General features: G+C 45.0%; 1 protein-coding gene across 4 annotated transcripts in view; it reads left to right on the top strand.

The window, feature by feature from the left end:
* Positions 1 to 16566, top strand: part of Rasgrf2 (Ras protein specific guanine nucleotide releasing factor 2) — a 225652-nt gene that overhangs the window by 189852 nt on the left and 19234 nt on the right. For all 4 annotated transcript variants that reach the window (XM_036207032.1, XM_036207031.1, XM_036207030.1 and 1 more), the window contains exon 19: positions 13787 to 13899. In XM_036207032.1, the coding sequence (XP_036062925.1) occupies positions 13787 to 13899 (113 nt within the window). The remainder of the gene's footprint in view (positions 1 to 13786; positions 13900 to 16566) is intronic.

Here is a 16566-nt window from a genome sequence, read left to right as displayed (position 1 = left end):
CGTGTGGAGTCAAGGTGGAGGGAGCATATGGAGCCTTGTGTGTCACCTACCAGCCTTAGAACAGCCGGGTGTGGACAGGGCCACACATGTTACTAGTGTGAACTGCAATTCCCAACTGCTCCAATGAGACTGTTGTAACTGAAAGGTCCTGACATCACACAGGAGAGTGGAGGATGGTGAGAGCAGTGATGCTGCTTGATGATGTCATCCGAAGTATGGCTTCTCTTGGGAGCCCATTTCACAGGCTGTATTCAAATAATCCAGCCACGACATTTCTAAGCCACCTCAGTCTGGTTGCATGGATTTTATGGCAAACTCGGGAAGATGTATTTATCTGAAAATGTAGCACTTTTGAGTTTGTATTGCAGTTATATAGTTTTTTCCTTTTTTATTGGGCTGTGATAGACTTCGTATAAATGGCACTGAGCTAAGTGTATAATTCAGTGACCTCTGTAGTGACCAACTCCCTGAAATGCCACCCTGGTCAAGACATAGGTCAGGTCTAGCCTCCAAGAGGGCCCCTCCCTGTCAACTATCTCTTCCAGAGCATTGCTCAGCTCCTGTTAGCTTTACTTGTGTTGTTACTAATATAATGTCCATTTTTATAAATATTTTTATTTTATAATTAATTTAATTTTACATATCAGCCATGGATCCCCCTGTCCTCCCTCCTCCCACCCCCCAATTCCACCTCCCCAATCCACCCCCCATTCCCACCTACTCCAAGGCAAGGTCTCTGCTGGGGAGTCAGCACAGCCTTGTAGATTCAGTTGAGGCAGGACCAGTACCCTTCTCCCTAAACCAAGGCTGAGTAAAGTATCTTAGCATAAGCCCTAGGTTCCAGAAAGCCAGCTCATGCATCAAGGACAGATCCTGGTCCCATTGCCTGGGTGCCTCCCAAACAGTTCAAGCTAATAAACTGTCTCACTTATCCAGAGAGCCTGGTCCAGTTCCATGGGGGCTCCTCAGCCATTGGTTCACAGTTCATGCATTTCCACTAGTTTGGATATTTGTCCCTGTGTTTTTTCCAATCATGGTCTTGCTATGTCTTGCTCATATAATCCCTCCTCTCTCTCGCCGGTTGGACTCCTGGAGCTCCACCTGGGGTTTGGCCATGGATCTCTGCATCTGCTTCCACCAGTCACTGGATGAGAATTCTATCATAACAGTTAGGGTGTTTGGCCATCCGATCATCAGAGTAGGTCAGTTCGGGCTTTCTCTTGACCATTGCCAGTAGTCTATTGTGAAGGTATCTTTGTGGATTTCTGGGGACCTCTCTAGTACTCTGATTCTTCCTATTCCCATGGGGTCTTCATTTATCATGGTATCTCTCTCCTTGTTCTCCCACTCTGTTCTTGATCCAGATTTTCAAAGTGGCTGCACAAGTTTGCATTCCCACCAACAGTGTAGGAGTGTTCCCCTTGCTCCACATCCTCTCCAACATAAGCTTTCTTCAGTGTTTCTGATCTTAGCCATTCTGATGGGTGTAAGGTGGTATCTCAGAGTTGTTTTGATTTGCATGTCCCTGATGATTAAGGATATTGAGCAATTCCTTAAATGTCTTTCAGCCATTTGAGCTTCTTCTGTTGAGAATTCTCTGTTTAGCTTTATAGCCCATTTTTTAATTAGACTGTTGGGTATTTTGGTGTCTAATTTTAGGAAGTAGTCTTGAATGCATTGGCACCAGAGATCACTTCCTAAGTATAACACCAGTAGTACAAGCACTGAGAGAAACAATAAATGGGATCTCTTGAAACTGAGAAGCTTTTGTAGGACAAAGGACATGGTCAATAAGACAATATGACAGCCTACAGAATGGGAAAAAATATTCACCAACCCCACATCTGACAGAGGGCTGATATCCAGAATATATAAAGAACTTAAGAAATTAAACATCAAAATACCCAACAGTCCAATTAAAATATAATGTCCATTTTAATATAGTCAGGAAAAGCCCTTAATCTGCCCAGTTGTGTTCACTTCCTCTGGTTTATTCTTGCTTTGAACACTGTTTCTAATTATATATATATATATCACAAACACAAACCCTCTTCCCATTGTAAGAGGACTTTTGTGATCGCTAATTCTGACTAAGCAATTAAATCTGATTTATTCTGATAAACTTAGTTGGACTAATAGACACATGGGCATTAATGAGGCATACCGTTGGGTGTGACTATGGGGGAATGTCCAGAGAGGTTCAGCTAAGGAGGGAGGAGCCACACTGATGTGGGCAGCACCCTGGACTCCAGCCCTGCCATGAATACAAAGGGAAAAGTGAGCAGAGGAAAGGCTTTCACTTTTCCCTGCGTCTTGATGGCCAGCCAGATGAGACCTGTTGCCTCACTCTCCTCAAATCATGGAGCTGCATCCCACAATGCCATCATCACCTGGTCTGTGAGCCAGGCATCCCCGGAACCATGAGCCAGAGTCAACCCCTCCCTCCATACGTGGTTTCTGCCAAGTATTCTGTGACCACAGTGAGAAAAGTAACCAGTACAGCTCTGTGTAACTTTATACTATAAACAGAGGAGAGGGACAGGGGGACAGAAAGAGAAAGAGGGAGGAAGAAAGAGACAGACAGACAGACAACAGAGACAGAGAGACCGAGACTTCAGGGGAGTGGAGTGCTCAGTCCATAACACCTAAGGTGATACTCCAGTGGGAGGCATGACATGTCTGTGTTGACAAGGATCTCATCACTGACAGTGGGTATCCCAGAGACAGGGAGAATATGGAGATATGGAGAATGAAACCCCTGATCTCACATTTACCGGCTTTGTGGCTCAGAATTTCTTCCTCCAGAAAAATTGAACTAATGCCACTTCTTCCTGTGAGCCATGGGATGATTACATGAGGTGACAGGTGGTGAGGCTGTGATGGATGTTAGCTCTTGGTGGAGATAGCCTTGTGCACGCACTCTCTAGTCTAACCCCTGACCTTGGGTAGGCACAGTGTCATCCCTGCACTTAACACAGGAGCGAGTGACTGAGTTCTGAGAGTGCGTCTGTGAAGCTCTTGAACGTTACAAGATGGGGATAAGTGCAGCACTGTACCTGGAGGGCCCTGCCCAGTGACTTCTAGGCACATGTAGCTGATTGATCTCCAGGGTAGCTAGTGTGGTGGATGGACGCATTGAGGTGTTATCACTTAACTAAAGTGAAATCGCTACTTGTATACACCACAGATCTGGCAGGAAACTGGACCCAGCACTGAGACATGAGTTCTTGCAGTCCTGACACATGGTCTCCACCACTGCCATGGTAGGGAAGCTGAGGAGGAGGAGGACCCATCCCTGTGCAGGGCAAAATAAAACCTTTATATAATGCCACTGTTGTACTGCATCACACGAGAAGATGGCGGCTCCTCCCTCCCCAGGAAGGGAAGGGCCAGAGTCTCTCCCTGTGTCGGGAAGTAGAGATGTGCCTGAGTGACCCACAGAGATCAGAAAAGTGGGCACTGGTGTGATAGCCCGTAGGAAGCTTGCTCAAGGATGTCTGGGATCAGGGGGACCCAAGATGCAAGCACACTCACTTCCTCTCAACCATTGATTATTTTGACAGTTGGAGAAGCCTCTTTTTAATTTTCATTTCTTGGCATCGCTCTGCAAAACACAGAACTCAGTGTCACATCAGAGCTCGGAGAGTTCAGATGTATGCTTTGTTCTAGATCTGAAGGGGAAGTTGAGCCAGAACAAGCGTAGCACAGTGTCTGGTGTGGGTGGGAGAAGGCAATTTGTAAGAAACAACTCGCTACTGAACAGGCAGCTGCTGTCACCTCTCCTGGCAGCTCTTGGCTGACTGCCAGCGCTGTCCTATCTCGGGGCTCAGCCCTCCTGTTTATGCCCATTCCTGCGTCTATCTACTCGCCTATGGTACTTTTCCATCCATATGCCCAATCTGCCCTCACCCTGGCAGTGGCTTTGTTTTTCCTCTTCTCTGGTCTCCCAGGTTTCTAGACCACAGTCTCATGACAACCTTGATTCCTACAGCATTTGACTCTGTGGTGACACTTTTTTTTTTCTTTTCCGAGACAGGGTTTCTCTGTATAGCCTTGGCTGTCCTGGAACTCACTCTGTTAGACCAGGCTGGCTTCGAACTCAGAGACCTGCCTGCCTCTGCCTCCCAAGTGCTAGGACTAAAGGCGTGTACCACACTACCACCCAGCTCTGCATGGGGTTCTTATGCACAACTGAATTACCTGTCAGATTCAAAATATTAAGGGAAAACTATTATATGAGAAGTTCGTGTTTACTTTGGTGTGTGTGAAACCTGGGGATTCTCTGGGATTTGTTATTGTGCGTTCTGTTTGGGTTTTGGTTTTAGCTGTTGGTTTTGTTCTTTGTTTTTTTGTTTTGTTTTGTTTGGTTTTGCTTTCCTTGGTCCAGACAAACAAAGTACTTTCATTTGTTTTTGTTTTGTTTTCAATCCTAGTCTATTAACTACTTACTAAGTTCCCCTTGTCTCTTATCTACTTCTACATTTGTCTTTTGAAGTTCCCCACTCTCCAGGCTTTCCTTAGTATTGGTAAAGCATTCACAATAGGATTTACTAGCCAGTGTGAACTAGGTTAAGAAGTTAAAATGCCAATGTCCTTGGGAGACTTTTTCTTCTCTTCAGTGGCTACAACTACTACTAAAGGAGTTAAAAATGATGTACGGTCCCTTCACCTTTTGATAGTGGCTTTTGTTGACTAAGAAATCACTAAGAATTAGCACATGGCATCTGACTGCTTGCATAGATTCTTATTTCCTGATGAGGTGTCTTGGCAGCAGGGCTTACTATTCCTCATTGGTATCTTCCTGCTCTCACAATCACTCTGGAACCTGGGAAGCATGGCTGGAGACTGTGGGGTACGACCACATCCTCACCAGGGGAATGATGGCCAGATATGCACTGGGATGTCATCGGTCCTTGTTTCGTGGTTCAGGTCTGGACCAAGGCTCTCACCACTGCAGGGCCTCCTGAGGACACCAGAAGCCAGTTTACACCCATGCGTCCCCTGGCTTGCTCAGTCCCTGGCTTGTCTCACCTCTCTCCTTCCTGCTTTTCTTCTCCCACCTCTGCTCCCAGATGTCATCAAGCTGAGCTACTAGTCTGCACACCATGTCTTCCCTTGGATTACCATCAAGAACGCTTCACGTGCCACATTCCTATGCACTGAGTGTCTCCTCTATGAGGAAGGAAAGATGGGCATTTGTTTCTAGCTCTTTGAGCAACCTTTTACATGGGCAGACCACATCCTCTCCTGATGCTCTCTTTCTCCTCCAGTCTATTATTGTCTTGAAAGCTCTGATCCATTTACATTACTCACCTAACTAGAATCCTAATATAAAACACTCACTCTGGAAAAATTCTCTCTGGGCTTCTCTCCCTGATACATGTTTTTATTATCCAGGCTAAATATTTGGGGGGGGGTGCTTAAAGAGGTAAGCTTGGGAACTACCTAATTTCACTGTTATGGAGCAGTATTTACAAGTTCTTCATTCAATTGTTGAGGACTAGGGGCTATCTTTTGGCAAGTTTTAAAAACTTAGAGTCGTGCATCAGAAATAGTTGAACGACGATTCTTCTGGGCGGTGCTTGCCTTCCGGTGAATTGGTGGCAACGTTATCTTTTGCCTCTAGCCAGTGGTTTTGTTCTACTCTATGTCTATATTTGTACTCTGCCTTCTCCCAGTACTTCCCAGTTCACATCTGCTAAACTGGTTTCCCAAATCTTCACTTTAACACTTAGGCAGTTCATCTCCATCTGTCCTCAGCAGACTTGTGCTCATTCAGTCAAGAAATATGTGTGGGCCAGCCAGGAGCCAGGCAAGTCTGAGGTTAATTGTCTAGAGTCTAGTACCTGGGCTGCAGGCTCTAGGGGATAGTCAAGGACAGGTTCCCTACATGCTGATCCTCTTCGTAGTTTCAAGAACTTCGTTGAATGACCAGTAAGTACTGAACACGTATTGGGACGTGTAGAAGTCCTGTTGCTAAGTGTAGAAGTCCTGTTGAAGAAGTGCTGTTGCTTTGCAGGATCTTTCAAATCTCTGTTCCCTGTATTTTTCCATCAGCACTTTCTACCCGCTATGCAAATGAAGAGGCGGAGACATTCCTCTGTAGTTGGTAATGGGGAACACTGGAATTCCCCCAGCTTGACAGTGAGAGTTTCCAAAGAGAGAAGTTGATCCAGAGTCAATGCTGCCCAGAGATGTAAACATAGGCAAGCCAGAGAGGGTTACAGGAGTGGGACAAGGTGAGGAGGAGCCCTTCAAGGGCTCCCATTCTGGGTAGGGTCCCATTCATAGTGTGCCATGAGGTGGATGCAGAGTGAAAAACATGGTTGACTTAAAGGTGTGTTACCTTTAGTTCATCGTGATGAGGACCGTATCCCAAGCCTGTATCCTGATGTGATCACATAGCATCTTTCCTTGTTTCTCTACTCACGAAATAGCTGAATCTAACAACTCTGTAATACAATTTAAATTCTCCATCTTGTGTAACTCAGGAAGGCAGAAAGCCGAAGAATACTTTTCATTTTCTTGAATGTCAACCTGAGCCTGAGTCTCTGAGTTCAGGACCCGCCACATCCTAAGCATCTGACTTGTGGGCCTTTGTTCGGGGTTTTACACCTGTTTGTGCAGATCTGCTCCACTCTGAACTGTCAGAATGCACCGTGCTGACCACAGAAAAAATCACTCCCATAATTCTCCTTCTCTCTGAACTGTGTTTACTGATTAAGAGTCCGCCAGTGCCCCGGAATCCCCTTGGCCACATGTAGCATGTACTTAATTGTTACCCTGCTCTCTGGAAAGAACGAATGTGGTTTTCACAATGCTCAAGCTATCAACTTGGTTAGTTTTACATGAGATGAAGAATTTAAATTTGCCGCGACTGCCTCTACCAGCAAGGAAGACACAACACCAGGCTCTTCTTTCAGCAGTTTATTCGGGAACCTTGAACAATCTTCTGACCCTGGGGAAGCCCACTCACAGCCTTAAGTAATCACTGGGAAGCCAACCCTGATACGCCACGTGGGCACTACCAATAGGTCCAGGTGCGCGGAAGCAAGCCAGATTCTCAGCCTTAGCCAATTAAGGAGTTGTTTATTACAGAGAGCGCTCACCATTGGGAAGGCGGAGGGCGGAAGCCGGTGCCATCTTTAAGGTGCGGCTGCACGCAGCTCTCTACATAAATTGTATGTTGTGAGTAGGGAAACAGGGAAAGATAAGGTGTGGCCACTCAGGATGCAGGCTTGGGATGCAGTGCTATCACTCATGATGGTGAGCTACAGGTAACACACCTTTTAAGTCAACCGTGCTTTTTACTACAGCGAACATGACTTGTTTGGTTGTAGTGGGAAGTATTGATTCACAGATTTCACTTCTTCTCCTCCTTTCTCCAGCCCTGGGGCTTGAACTGGGGGCCTTTTGACATCCTAGGCGAACACTCTTCCACTAAGCTCCATCCCAGCCCTATTGTTCCTTTCTATTTGAAGTAGGGTTTAAGTTGCCCAGGTTGGCCTTGAATTCACTCTGTACATAGCTGAGTCTGACCTTGAATTGGCAACCCTACCACCTCATCTCCAGAGTAGCTGGGATTACAGCCTTGGGTGGTTGAATCTTATTCATGCAGACTGCTGTTCGTTCAGACTGGAACTGACATCTGAAGATTCCTGGATACAAGTAAAACAGAGATCCAGATTCAGCTAGCATTTGATTATAACCTGCTATCTCCTAAGCCAGCTACACTCTAGTAGGGGCATAGCTGATTTGTTCTGAAGGACTGTATGGTACAGCAGTTGAAGATTCAGTCTTTGGCTAGGACTACAGGAGTCCAGATCTGGATCTGCTTCTTATCAACTGCAGTGCTTTGAACGGGAGGTTTAGGCTCTGTGCATCTGGGTTTTCCTCACTTGAAATGGGAATAACCACGTAATAGCTCCAAGACCACTTTTGAAGGGTGGAGCAGGAACTAGAGCCTAGCACTGGGCAAGCCGTCACAAAGTGGAGTCACAATCATTGTTAGCCTTCTTCTCTCTGGTTCCTCTCCTCTGAGGGTCGTAGCTGACCATCTCTGTGAGTGGGCATCCACTGTGTACCACAGTCCTGCCTATGACCTGTTCCTTCCAGCTGCTGGTTCTTAGACTGTGTCTCCAACGCCCTCTGCTCTCCCATCTGCCTTCTCAAGCCTGTGCTCTAGGTGTCCTTGGCTAGCATTCCCTCCATCTATCTGCTCATCCACCTGGACTTGTGCTCTGCCTTGCCCAGCACCTGTAGTATTGACTTGCTCAACGGTTATCAGAAGAGTAAGAGGCAGATTGAAATGTAAGCACCTTGGACTTCCTGGGCCTTCACTCCCCCCCCGACACACACACACACACACACACACACACACACACACACACACAGTCACACACTGATTCTCTGTCTCCATGCCTCTGATTCATTCATTTGGAGTGGAGGGCATGGGAATCAATCACATGGAAGCAATTACTGCCCCACAGTCTCAGTTAGTGACTTCCAACTGGCTCTGCTCCCTTGCTGTTCACCAGACACGGGACTGCTACCTCCCAAGAGCACAGCGGCCCAGCAGTGCCATCTTGTGGACAATGAACGCCACTGAGCCTGAGACTAGGCTTGGGAAAAGCAGCCCAAATCACATTCTATGATAAAACTCAGTCAGACTTATCTCCGTATTTAAATAGGGGGAAAATGCTTTTTCTTCCTGGTTTATATTTATTTGTAATTGTTAATTAAGGTAACATTCTGTACTTTAAAATGAAACTGTTTAATGTCCAATTGTGTGTTTTTACATTCATTTGTGAATAACATAGTGTCCTGTGAGTACATCAAAGGCTTCAGCTTCCACAATGGAACAAAAATAGCCCAATATCCTACTGCCAAAAGGTGGTCACTGCAGAGTTTTCTGCAAGCAGGATCTTGTCGCTGGAGAGACGGCTCAGCGGTTAAGAGCACCTGCTACTCTTGCAGAGGACCTGGGTTTAGTTCCCAACACCTACGTTGGTGGCTCACAACCATGTATGACTCCAGTTCCAGGGATCCAATGAGTACTAGACATAGGCATGGTGCACATACACACATGCAGGCAAAACACTCATAAACATAAAACAACACCCCAGAGTCCCAGTGCCTCTCCAAATGGCTGAACCAGACCGTCGGGGTTGGCCACAGCCCTGGTGTCTCCTGCCTGCATCAGAGTTTGGGCAGCACAGGTGACAGGGTCGGATGGAGGTCCTGTGGTCATGTAATCACACTTTCTCAGCCTTGGTGGCCCATGTGTTAGGAGGGATGTTGAGAACTTGGCCCCTGTCTCCTCCAAAGCCCCGCTGGAGCGGAAGGACTGAATTTATAGGATGCTTCATGATGAGAAGCCTGTGGAAATGTAAGCACACTCGAGAGGGAAACTCAAGAGGTGTCAGAGAGTCTGTTTATATCAACCACGTTGCATCAGAATAAATATTCAAATACAGCCATGTATCATTCAGTCATCAGCAGATTGTTCACCCCACCCGTTAAAAAGCTGCTCAGGCGAATTTCCCCAAAGTTCAGAAGTGTAAAATTACATTTTAAAACATTTTATTAAACAATATTAGGTTTATTTTACTGCTTTCTAGTAGCTCAATAATCAATGGTTATAGAATGATCTTTGCACTAATTATTAAAATTTTAAAATTAGTTTTCCTTGTATGAGTCATGTGTGAGGGTCCTGTTTATTAATTCAGTTTGTTCTTTGACAGTTTCAAGCATGTATACAATGTCTCTGGACTGCTCTTCCCCCATGCTCTCATCACCCTTCCTTGCTTATCCACGTCCCAGTTCCTCCCAATCTCTTTCCCATTTTCATGTTCTTTTGTGTGGTGTGTACATCTGGGCTTGACTAGGGCCTTCTCTGTGGCCTTACTATTGGAACTATCCGTTGGAGTCTGGTGGGCTCACAGAGGGCACATAACTAAAAAAAGTAGTCCCTCTTCCTGTTCCCCAGCCCACCCTTAGCCTATAGTTCAGCAGTAAGGGCATAGGGTCCCGTGAGCCATCCAGGGTCCCTGCCCATCCACGACTGTCAGCTGAAACATCCTGTCTCATGCAGGACAAGTGCAAATACTTGCTGCTGCTGTGAGTTCGTGATTATACTGGCTGTGCTGTGTCTAGAGGATGGGACTTCACTGCTTTCTCCCTGTTCTGCAGCCTCTACATCCGTCCCATCCCCTCTTCTGCATAAATGACTTGTTTAGGACTGCACCCTCACCATCACATCTTCTCAGCATCTTATGCAAAATGAGTCTAGGAGACCTTCCACATTTGCCGTTCTGGCGCCTCAGAACAACCCCTGTTGAGCCCAGGATGGAGCCCAGCAGCTGCTCAAGGATGCTAGCTGAGCACTAATTAGCTCTCAGCAAGGCCGAAACAGAAGGCTGGTGTCCTTCACACTAATCGTACTGTTTATGGTAATCAGATTATTTGCACCATTAGCGTCTCCACATAGCGACACGAAGACTCACTAATATATATCAAATATTCACTAAGGAACTAGGCTCCTGATGGGTGTAGCTCATAGACACTGAAGTAGACAAGGTCGTTAAGTGTTTGAAAATACAAATACCTGGAGATGGAGGCTGGGTGGAATGAAGAAGAAACACCAGCAAGATATAACCAGCAAGATATATTATCCCTGCCCATGGTTTAGAAGGAAAATGCATGATGAGAAGCTGTTGGAGAAGAAGTAGGGGACATTTTATGGAACCACGATTTAATATTGATAAGAGAGACTATCTTAGTGATGAAACACCATGGCCAGAGCAAGTTGGGTTTATTCCAAAAGCAAGGAAAAGTTTGTTTTTTACTTACTCTTCCACATCACTGTTCCTCATCAAAGGAAGTCAGGACAGGAACTCAAGCAGGGCAGGAACCTGGAGGCAGGAGCTGATGCAGAGGCCATGGAGGGCGCTGATTGCTGGCTTGCTCCCCATGGCTTGCTCAGCCTGTTTTCTCAAAAGCACCTGGGACCACCAGTCCAGGAATGGCGCCTCTTAGTTTACTAGCCTCTTCCACATCAATCAATAATTTTAAAAATGCCCTGAATACTTGCCTACAGCCTGATTGTACGGAAGCATCTTCTCAGTTGAGGTTCCCTCCTCAGATGACTCTAGCTTATGTCAGGTTGACAAAAACTAGGCAGGACATTTATGAACATCTGCATTGCCCTCAGGTCCCGGTGACTCTTGTTTGCAAAGAGATAACACTGTTAGCACACAGTGAAAATGAAGTTCTGGGAATAGCTTACTGTTCCTTTTTCCATGGAACCGAGAGGCACAAATGCTCAATTCAAATTAGGTTAGATTTTTTTAAACTGTCTATAATTCATAAAATTATAGACATTTTGCCCCTAATTTACTATATATAGTAACAATGTTACTGTTTTCTTTTTATCTAATTGCCACTAGTGATGTTGGTCTCCAACCATTAAGCATGATTCAGAAGGTTAATTCCTCTAAATCATTTTCTTTAATGTTAAACTGTAATTATAAAAATGGATAATACAGCTAGTAATATAATAATACAAGTATTAGAATGGAATAATTGTAACAGACTCAGGTGGGTAACAACCACTCCTGTCTGTACACACAGACAGAAGTCTATGGGAGTGAGGCCCTCCTGTGCAGAACTGGAAGCCCTTGTTGATTTTGAATCCAACATTCCCAGCACATACCAGGGGATGGTGCATCACAATTCACTCCATAAAAGGGTGCAGGATCCACAGCTTCACATCTTTATTCTGTTCATGTCCTAATATTTCACCTTAAAAATTTCCAAATTAATGGAAAAATTACTAGAATTAAAAAAAAAACAGCTGTGTAGTGATACACATCTGGAATCCTGTTTGTCTATGTATTTACATTTGTTCTCTCTTACCTCCTCCCACCCCTTACAGCCTAGGAACAAGTCAACAGTAAAATGATCAAATCTAGGGAAAAACTTTATTATGTGTGTGCATACACATGTACATGTGTACATGTGTGGAAGCCAGAGGACAACTTGCATCTCTCTTCCTACTATGTAGGGCCTAGGGTGAAACTCAGATCACTAGCCTTGGCAGTAGTGACCTCTACCCTGTGTAGGGCCTAGGGGTGAAACTCAGATCACTAGCCTCAGCAGTAGTGACCTCTACCCTGAGCCACTTTGCTGTTCATTCAGGACACTTTATTATTGGTATAGTGCTCCATCTAGTGTGTATTCCTGCAGTCAACAAGTCATCCAGTCAGTAGTCACAGTAAGGCCATCCACCTAGCCCAGGCTCCAGTCCATCCATCCATCCATCCATCCATCCATCCATCCATCCATCTGCCACCACCATCCAGCTATCTATTTATCCATCTACCACATCCATCTATCCATTCATATATCCATCCACCCACCCATCTATCCACCTACCCATCTATCTATCCACCACATCCTTCCATCCATCCATCCACCCATCTATCCATTCACTCACCCACCCACCCTCCTATCTATCTACCACATCATCCACCACATCCATCCACCCCACTCACCCAACTACCCATCCACCCGTTCATCCATCCATCCATCCATCTATCCATCATCCCTCTATCCCACTTTGCAACAGTAATGGCTCACAAGTTCGTCCATCCGTCCTTCCTTCTTTCCTTCCTTCCTTCCTTTCTTTCTTTCTTTCTTTCTTTCTTTCTTTCTTTCTTTCTTTCTTTCTTTTTTTTTCAAGACAGGGTTTCCCTGTTTAGCTTTGTGCCTTTTCCTGGAACTCACTTGGTAGCCCAGGCTGGCCTTAAAGATCCGCCTAGCTCTGCCTCCCAAGTGCTGGGATTAAAGGCATGCGCCACCACCACCCGGCACAAGTTCTTTATATTGATTCTTATTCATTACTCTCATTATTTGTTTCTATGCTCCTAACTGTCATAATCTGTCCCATCAATGTCACTCTTGTCTATGGCAAGGCCACATCTGTTTCTGAGTATCATTTACTCTTTATCCCTTAGCATATCTATGTAGATTCAAACATAAGTAAACTGATACTAAAACCCTTAGCAATCTTCATTCAAGTTAACCCCCAAATAACATGTTTTATTCTTACAACAAATGTTTTTTAAGTTACTGCTGTCCCTGTTTCTGATATTACTCATGGTCCTCAGGAAACCAGGCAACTGCTTTGGTCTTTAAAATATGCCACACTAAATTATGATAATAGGGAGTTATGTGCTCCATAGAGCACAAAACAAAAGCTCTCAACCCCACTGTGTCAATTAAGGACTCTGAGGAGAGTGAGTGTTACCAACTCCTAGGCCTGAGAGATAAATGAGAATCCACCGAGAAAGAAGCACAATGTTCCAGGCCAAGGAAAGACATGTCCCCTCTAGGGAACTGAGCAAGTGCCTTAAGCCCAGGCAGTGTGACCAAGCATGTGTGGAGGTAGGATGTGATGGGGGAGGGAGGTTTAGAGACAAGAAGCAGGGAGGAGAGGTGTTGCTAGAGCTTTGTAATGGCTGCTAGAGACCAGGCCAGACTGGTGTCCCATGAGCAATAGTATTGAACCTTGGCTACATGCTCTAATCTCCTGGGAGGCCTATCAGAAACCTCAGCCCAGACTACTCAAGTCAGGACCACTAGGAGCATGCAGTGAGGGCCTGTGGGGCCACACATTTCAGTTTCATACCTGGCTTCTGGGAAAACCATCATGAATAAAAGGTGTCATAGGACACAGAGCTAACCCTTGAAATGAAGATCTTAAAAGGTTCATTTTATTTTACAGGATTTTGAACTCAACAATGAACTCAAAATGAACGTTCTAAACTTGCTAGAAGAAGTTCTACGAGACCCGGACCTTCTTCCTCAAGAAAGGAAAGCCACGGCCAACATCCTGAGGTAAAGGCCAGGGCAGCTGCTAATGGAGTTCATTCGACCACAAGGATTCATACAGACTTTTCCGGGCAGCAGAGGTTGCATGTTCAGCGGCAAGACGTTGTCTATCATCTCTGCTTTGTGGAGACAAGTTGGGGTTTGCCGTACAAGGGAGACTCTGGAGTGTAGGCATAGCTTTTATGGAGATGGTTTCTGGAGAACCGTGTGGTAAGGAGAGCCTTGGGGATCCCTGCTGTGAATCCAGTCAGCAGCATGGAGAGGGATTTTATTCTGCTTGTGGGTGCTAATTATGGATCACCAGCTCACCTTTGTGGCCGGATGGCAGGGTTTCTGTGAGAGTGGCCATGTGCCTGGAAAGTAGTTATACATGATCCTCGGTTTCTTGTACTGGTCCTAGCCCAGTTTTTCATTCATTTCTTATCTGAAGCTGTCCATGTCAGGTACTCATATAAGGTTTGGTAAAACATGAACCTGACAGGTCTATGTGATGAAGGCTTGGACTTGGCAGACCCTACTAGAAAGTTGTGTTTGTCCATAGTTGTGATGTCCAGCATTCACACAGATAACACCCTCTCTTCTGGTTTCTTGAATTGATGGGGGGATATTTCTTTTATCTACATGAGGAGTACATCATCAATGGTTTGATGTGGATGTGTCAGCTAAAACTTCTCAGCTCACCCATGGGTACATCTTCTGCCCCTACTGAAGGGTAGGAAGCCTGGCATCTATCTGCTAAAGCCTATTATTACTTCTTCATCATTCTGGTTTTCAATTCTTCCTTCACTTACAGCCTGGAAGTGACCTTTGTTCCTTCCAAGCATGTTTGCATTGTGTCTTTGTAGTTAGAGTTTTCCTGCCTGGCCCAGTTAGGACAAATCTCTCTTACCCGCCAGTCCCATAGTCGCTCAGACCCAACCAAGAAAGCACACAGAAACTTACATTGTTTACAAACTAACTGTATGGCCGTGACAGGCTTCTTGTTATCTACTTCTTCTATCTTAAATTAACCCATTTCTGTTAGTCTGTACTTTGCCACATGGCTTGTGGCTTACCAGTGTCTTTACATGTTGCTTTTCATGGCGGCGGCTGGCAGTGTCTCTCCCCAGCCTTCTACTTCCCAGAATTCTCTTCTCTCTTGTCCCGCCTATACTTCCTGCCTGGCCACTGGCCAATCAGAACTTTATTTACATAGAGTGATATCCACAGCATGTCTTCGTTTAATAGATTATGTAGAAGGTATGTGTGGAGAGGAATCCATTCATCTCAGTCTACCATGCCATTGGAAGTCCCTCCCTAATGCAACAAGGCCAAACTTGAGATGGTGGTAATCAGCAATTGTACCACAAGTCATTCTTATTCCCATTAAGTTCCCAAAGCCAGACCATTGTGATCTAGACGCTGCTGGAAGTTTAATTGTATACTCATTTGGAAAACTGACTCGTTCAAGTCCCAACATCTCCTACTTCAAAATATGATCCTATTTGTGGATAACATCCCTGTAGATAGAGTCAGCTAAGTTGGGGACATCTTGGAAGGTAAGGCTCTAATCTAAGATGACTGGTGTCATTATAAGAAGACAGTCATGGAAGACAAAGATATGGAGAATATCATATGGGATGGGGTTGAAAATTGCAATTAAGTAGCCACAAGACAAGGAACACCAAGGACTGCTGACAAGCGCCTAAAGCTAGAAAATGCAAGGAAGTGTTTCCTTAGAGACATTAGAGATGTATACCCCTGCTGACATTTTGACCACAGATTTCTGTTCCAGAATTCTGTACATCTCTGTTGTTCTTGGTTGCCTACTTTGTGGTACTTTGCAAGAGTAGCCTAGAGAACTCTCAGGGGCCTTCCTTACATTTCCTATTCTATAAAAACATCCAGGTAAGCTGAAGTATTCTATTACCTAATCTATTTCCTGATTTCAGAATTATAACTATGTGTTCAAGTAAAGCCCAGTTTCACTGGATGAGCGCTTATGCCCAGTAGTGTCTGTTATTCATTTTCCCATTATGTAAATGCTCTTTGTATTTAAAACCATTGGCATTTTAAAACTGTATTCTGAAAGTTTATGTCCCTAGGACAATTGACAAAATAACTGCCAGGAAAGGCTGATGTTCACCTTAGGAAATACTGCCCAACTTGGGTGATAGGAGACCTTTCAGCTAAGAATTCCTCAAGACTGTCTGCCAGTAGAAGTGTCTGCCTACTCCAAGAGGGGACCTGAGAAACCAGTTAACTGGAGCTAGTACGTAGTGAATCATAGTTACCATTCCAGGTCTTTATTACTTATCAGGACTCCTATGTCAATTATCTTTGCTGAGTAATGATCCAACCCGTGAAAGTGCAAAGCCAGTAAAGAATAGACATGTTGGTAAACAGCTTGGGAGAATGCCACTGAACAGAGACCCATTCTAACCTTTCAGGTTGCCACAGGGTTCAGGCTTGTCTTTAGCTGCTTAGAAATGTGGAGACATTTCTTAACTAATGATTTATGACTCAGGCTGTTGTGAGGACTTCATGATTTGATATGGTGGAAAGAGGTTAGCATAGCAGAATGCCTGCGCTATAAAGCCTGCAGCATAGGTACACATATTACAGCAACTGCTGTTCTTATTAGATGCCCTGAGAACTCTGGGAAAAACAGGCCTCGCTATCAGAGCGATATGG

This window comes from Onychomys torridus, chromosome 15 (genome assembly GCF_903995425.1).
Source record: "Onychomys torridus chromosome 15, mOncTor1.1, whole genome shotgun sequence".
Taxonomy (NCBI): Eukaryota; Metazoa; Chordata; class Mammalia; order Rodentia; family Cricetidae; genus Onychomys; species Onychomys torridus.
Note: the sequence above shows the minus strand (reverse complement) of the source record. Positions and strands in the feature narration are given on the sequence as shown.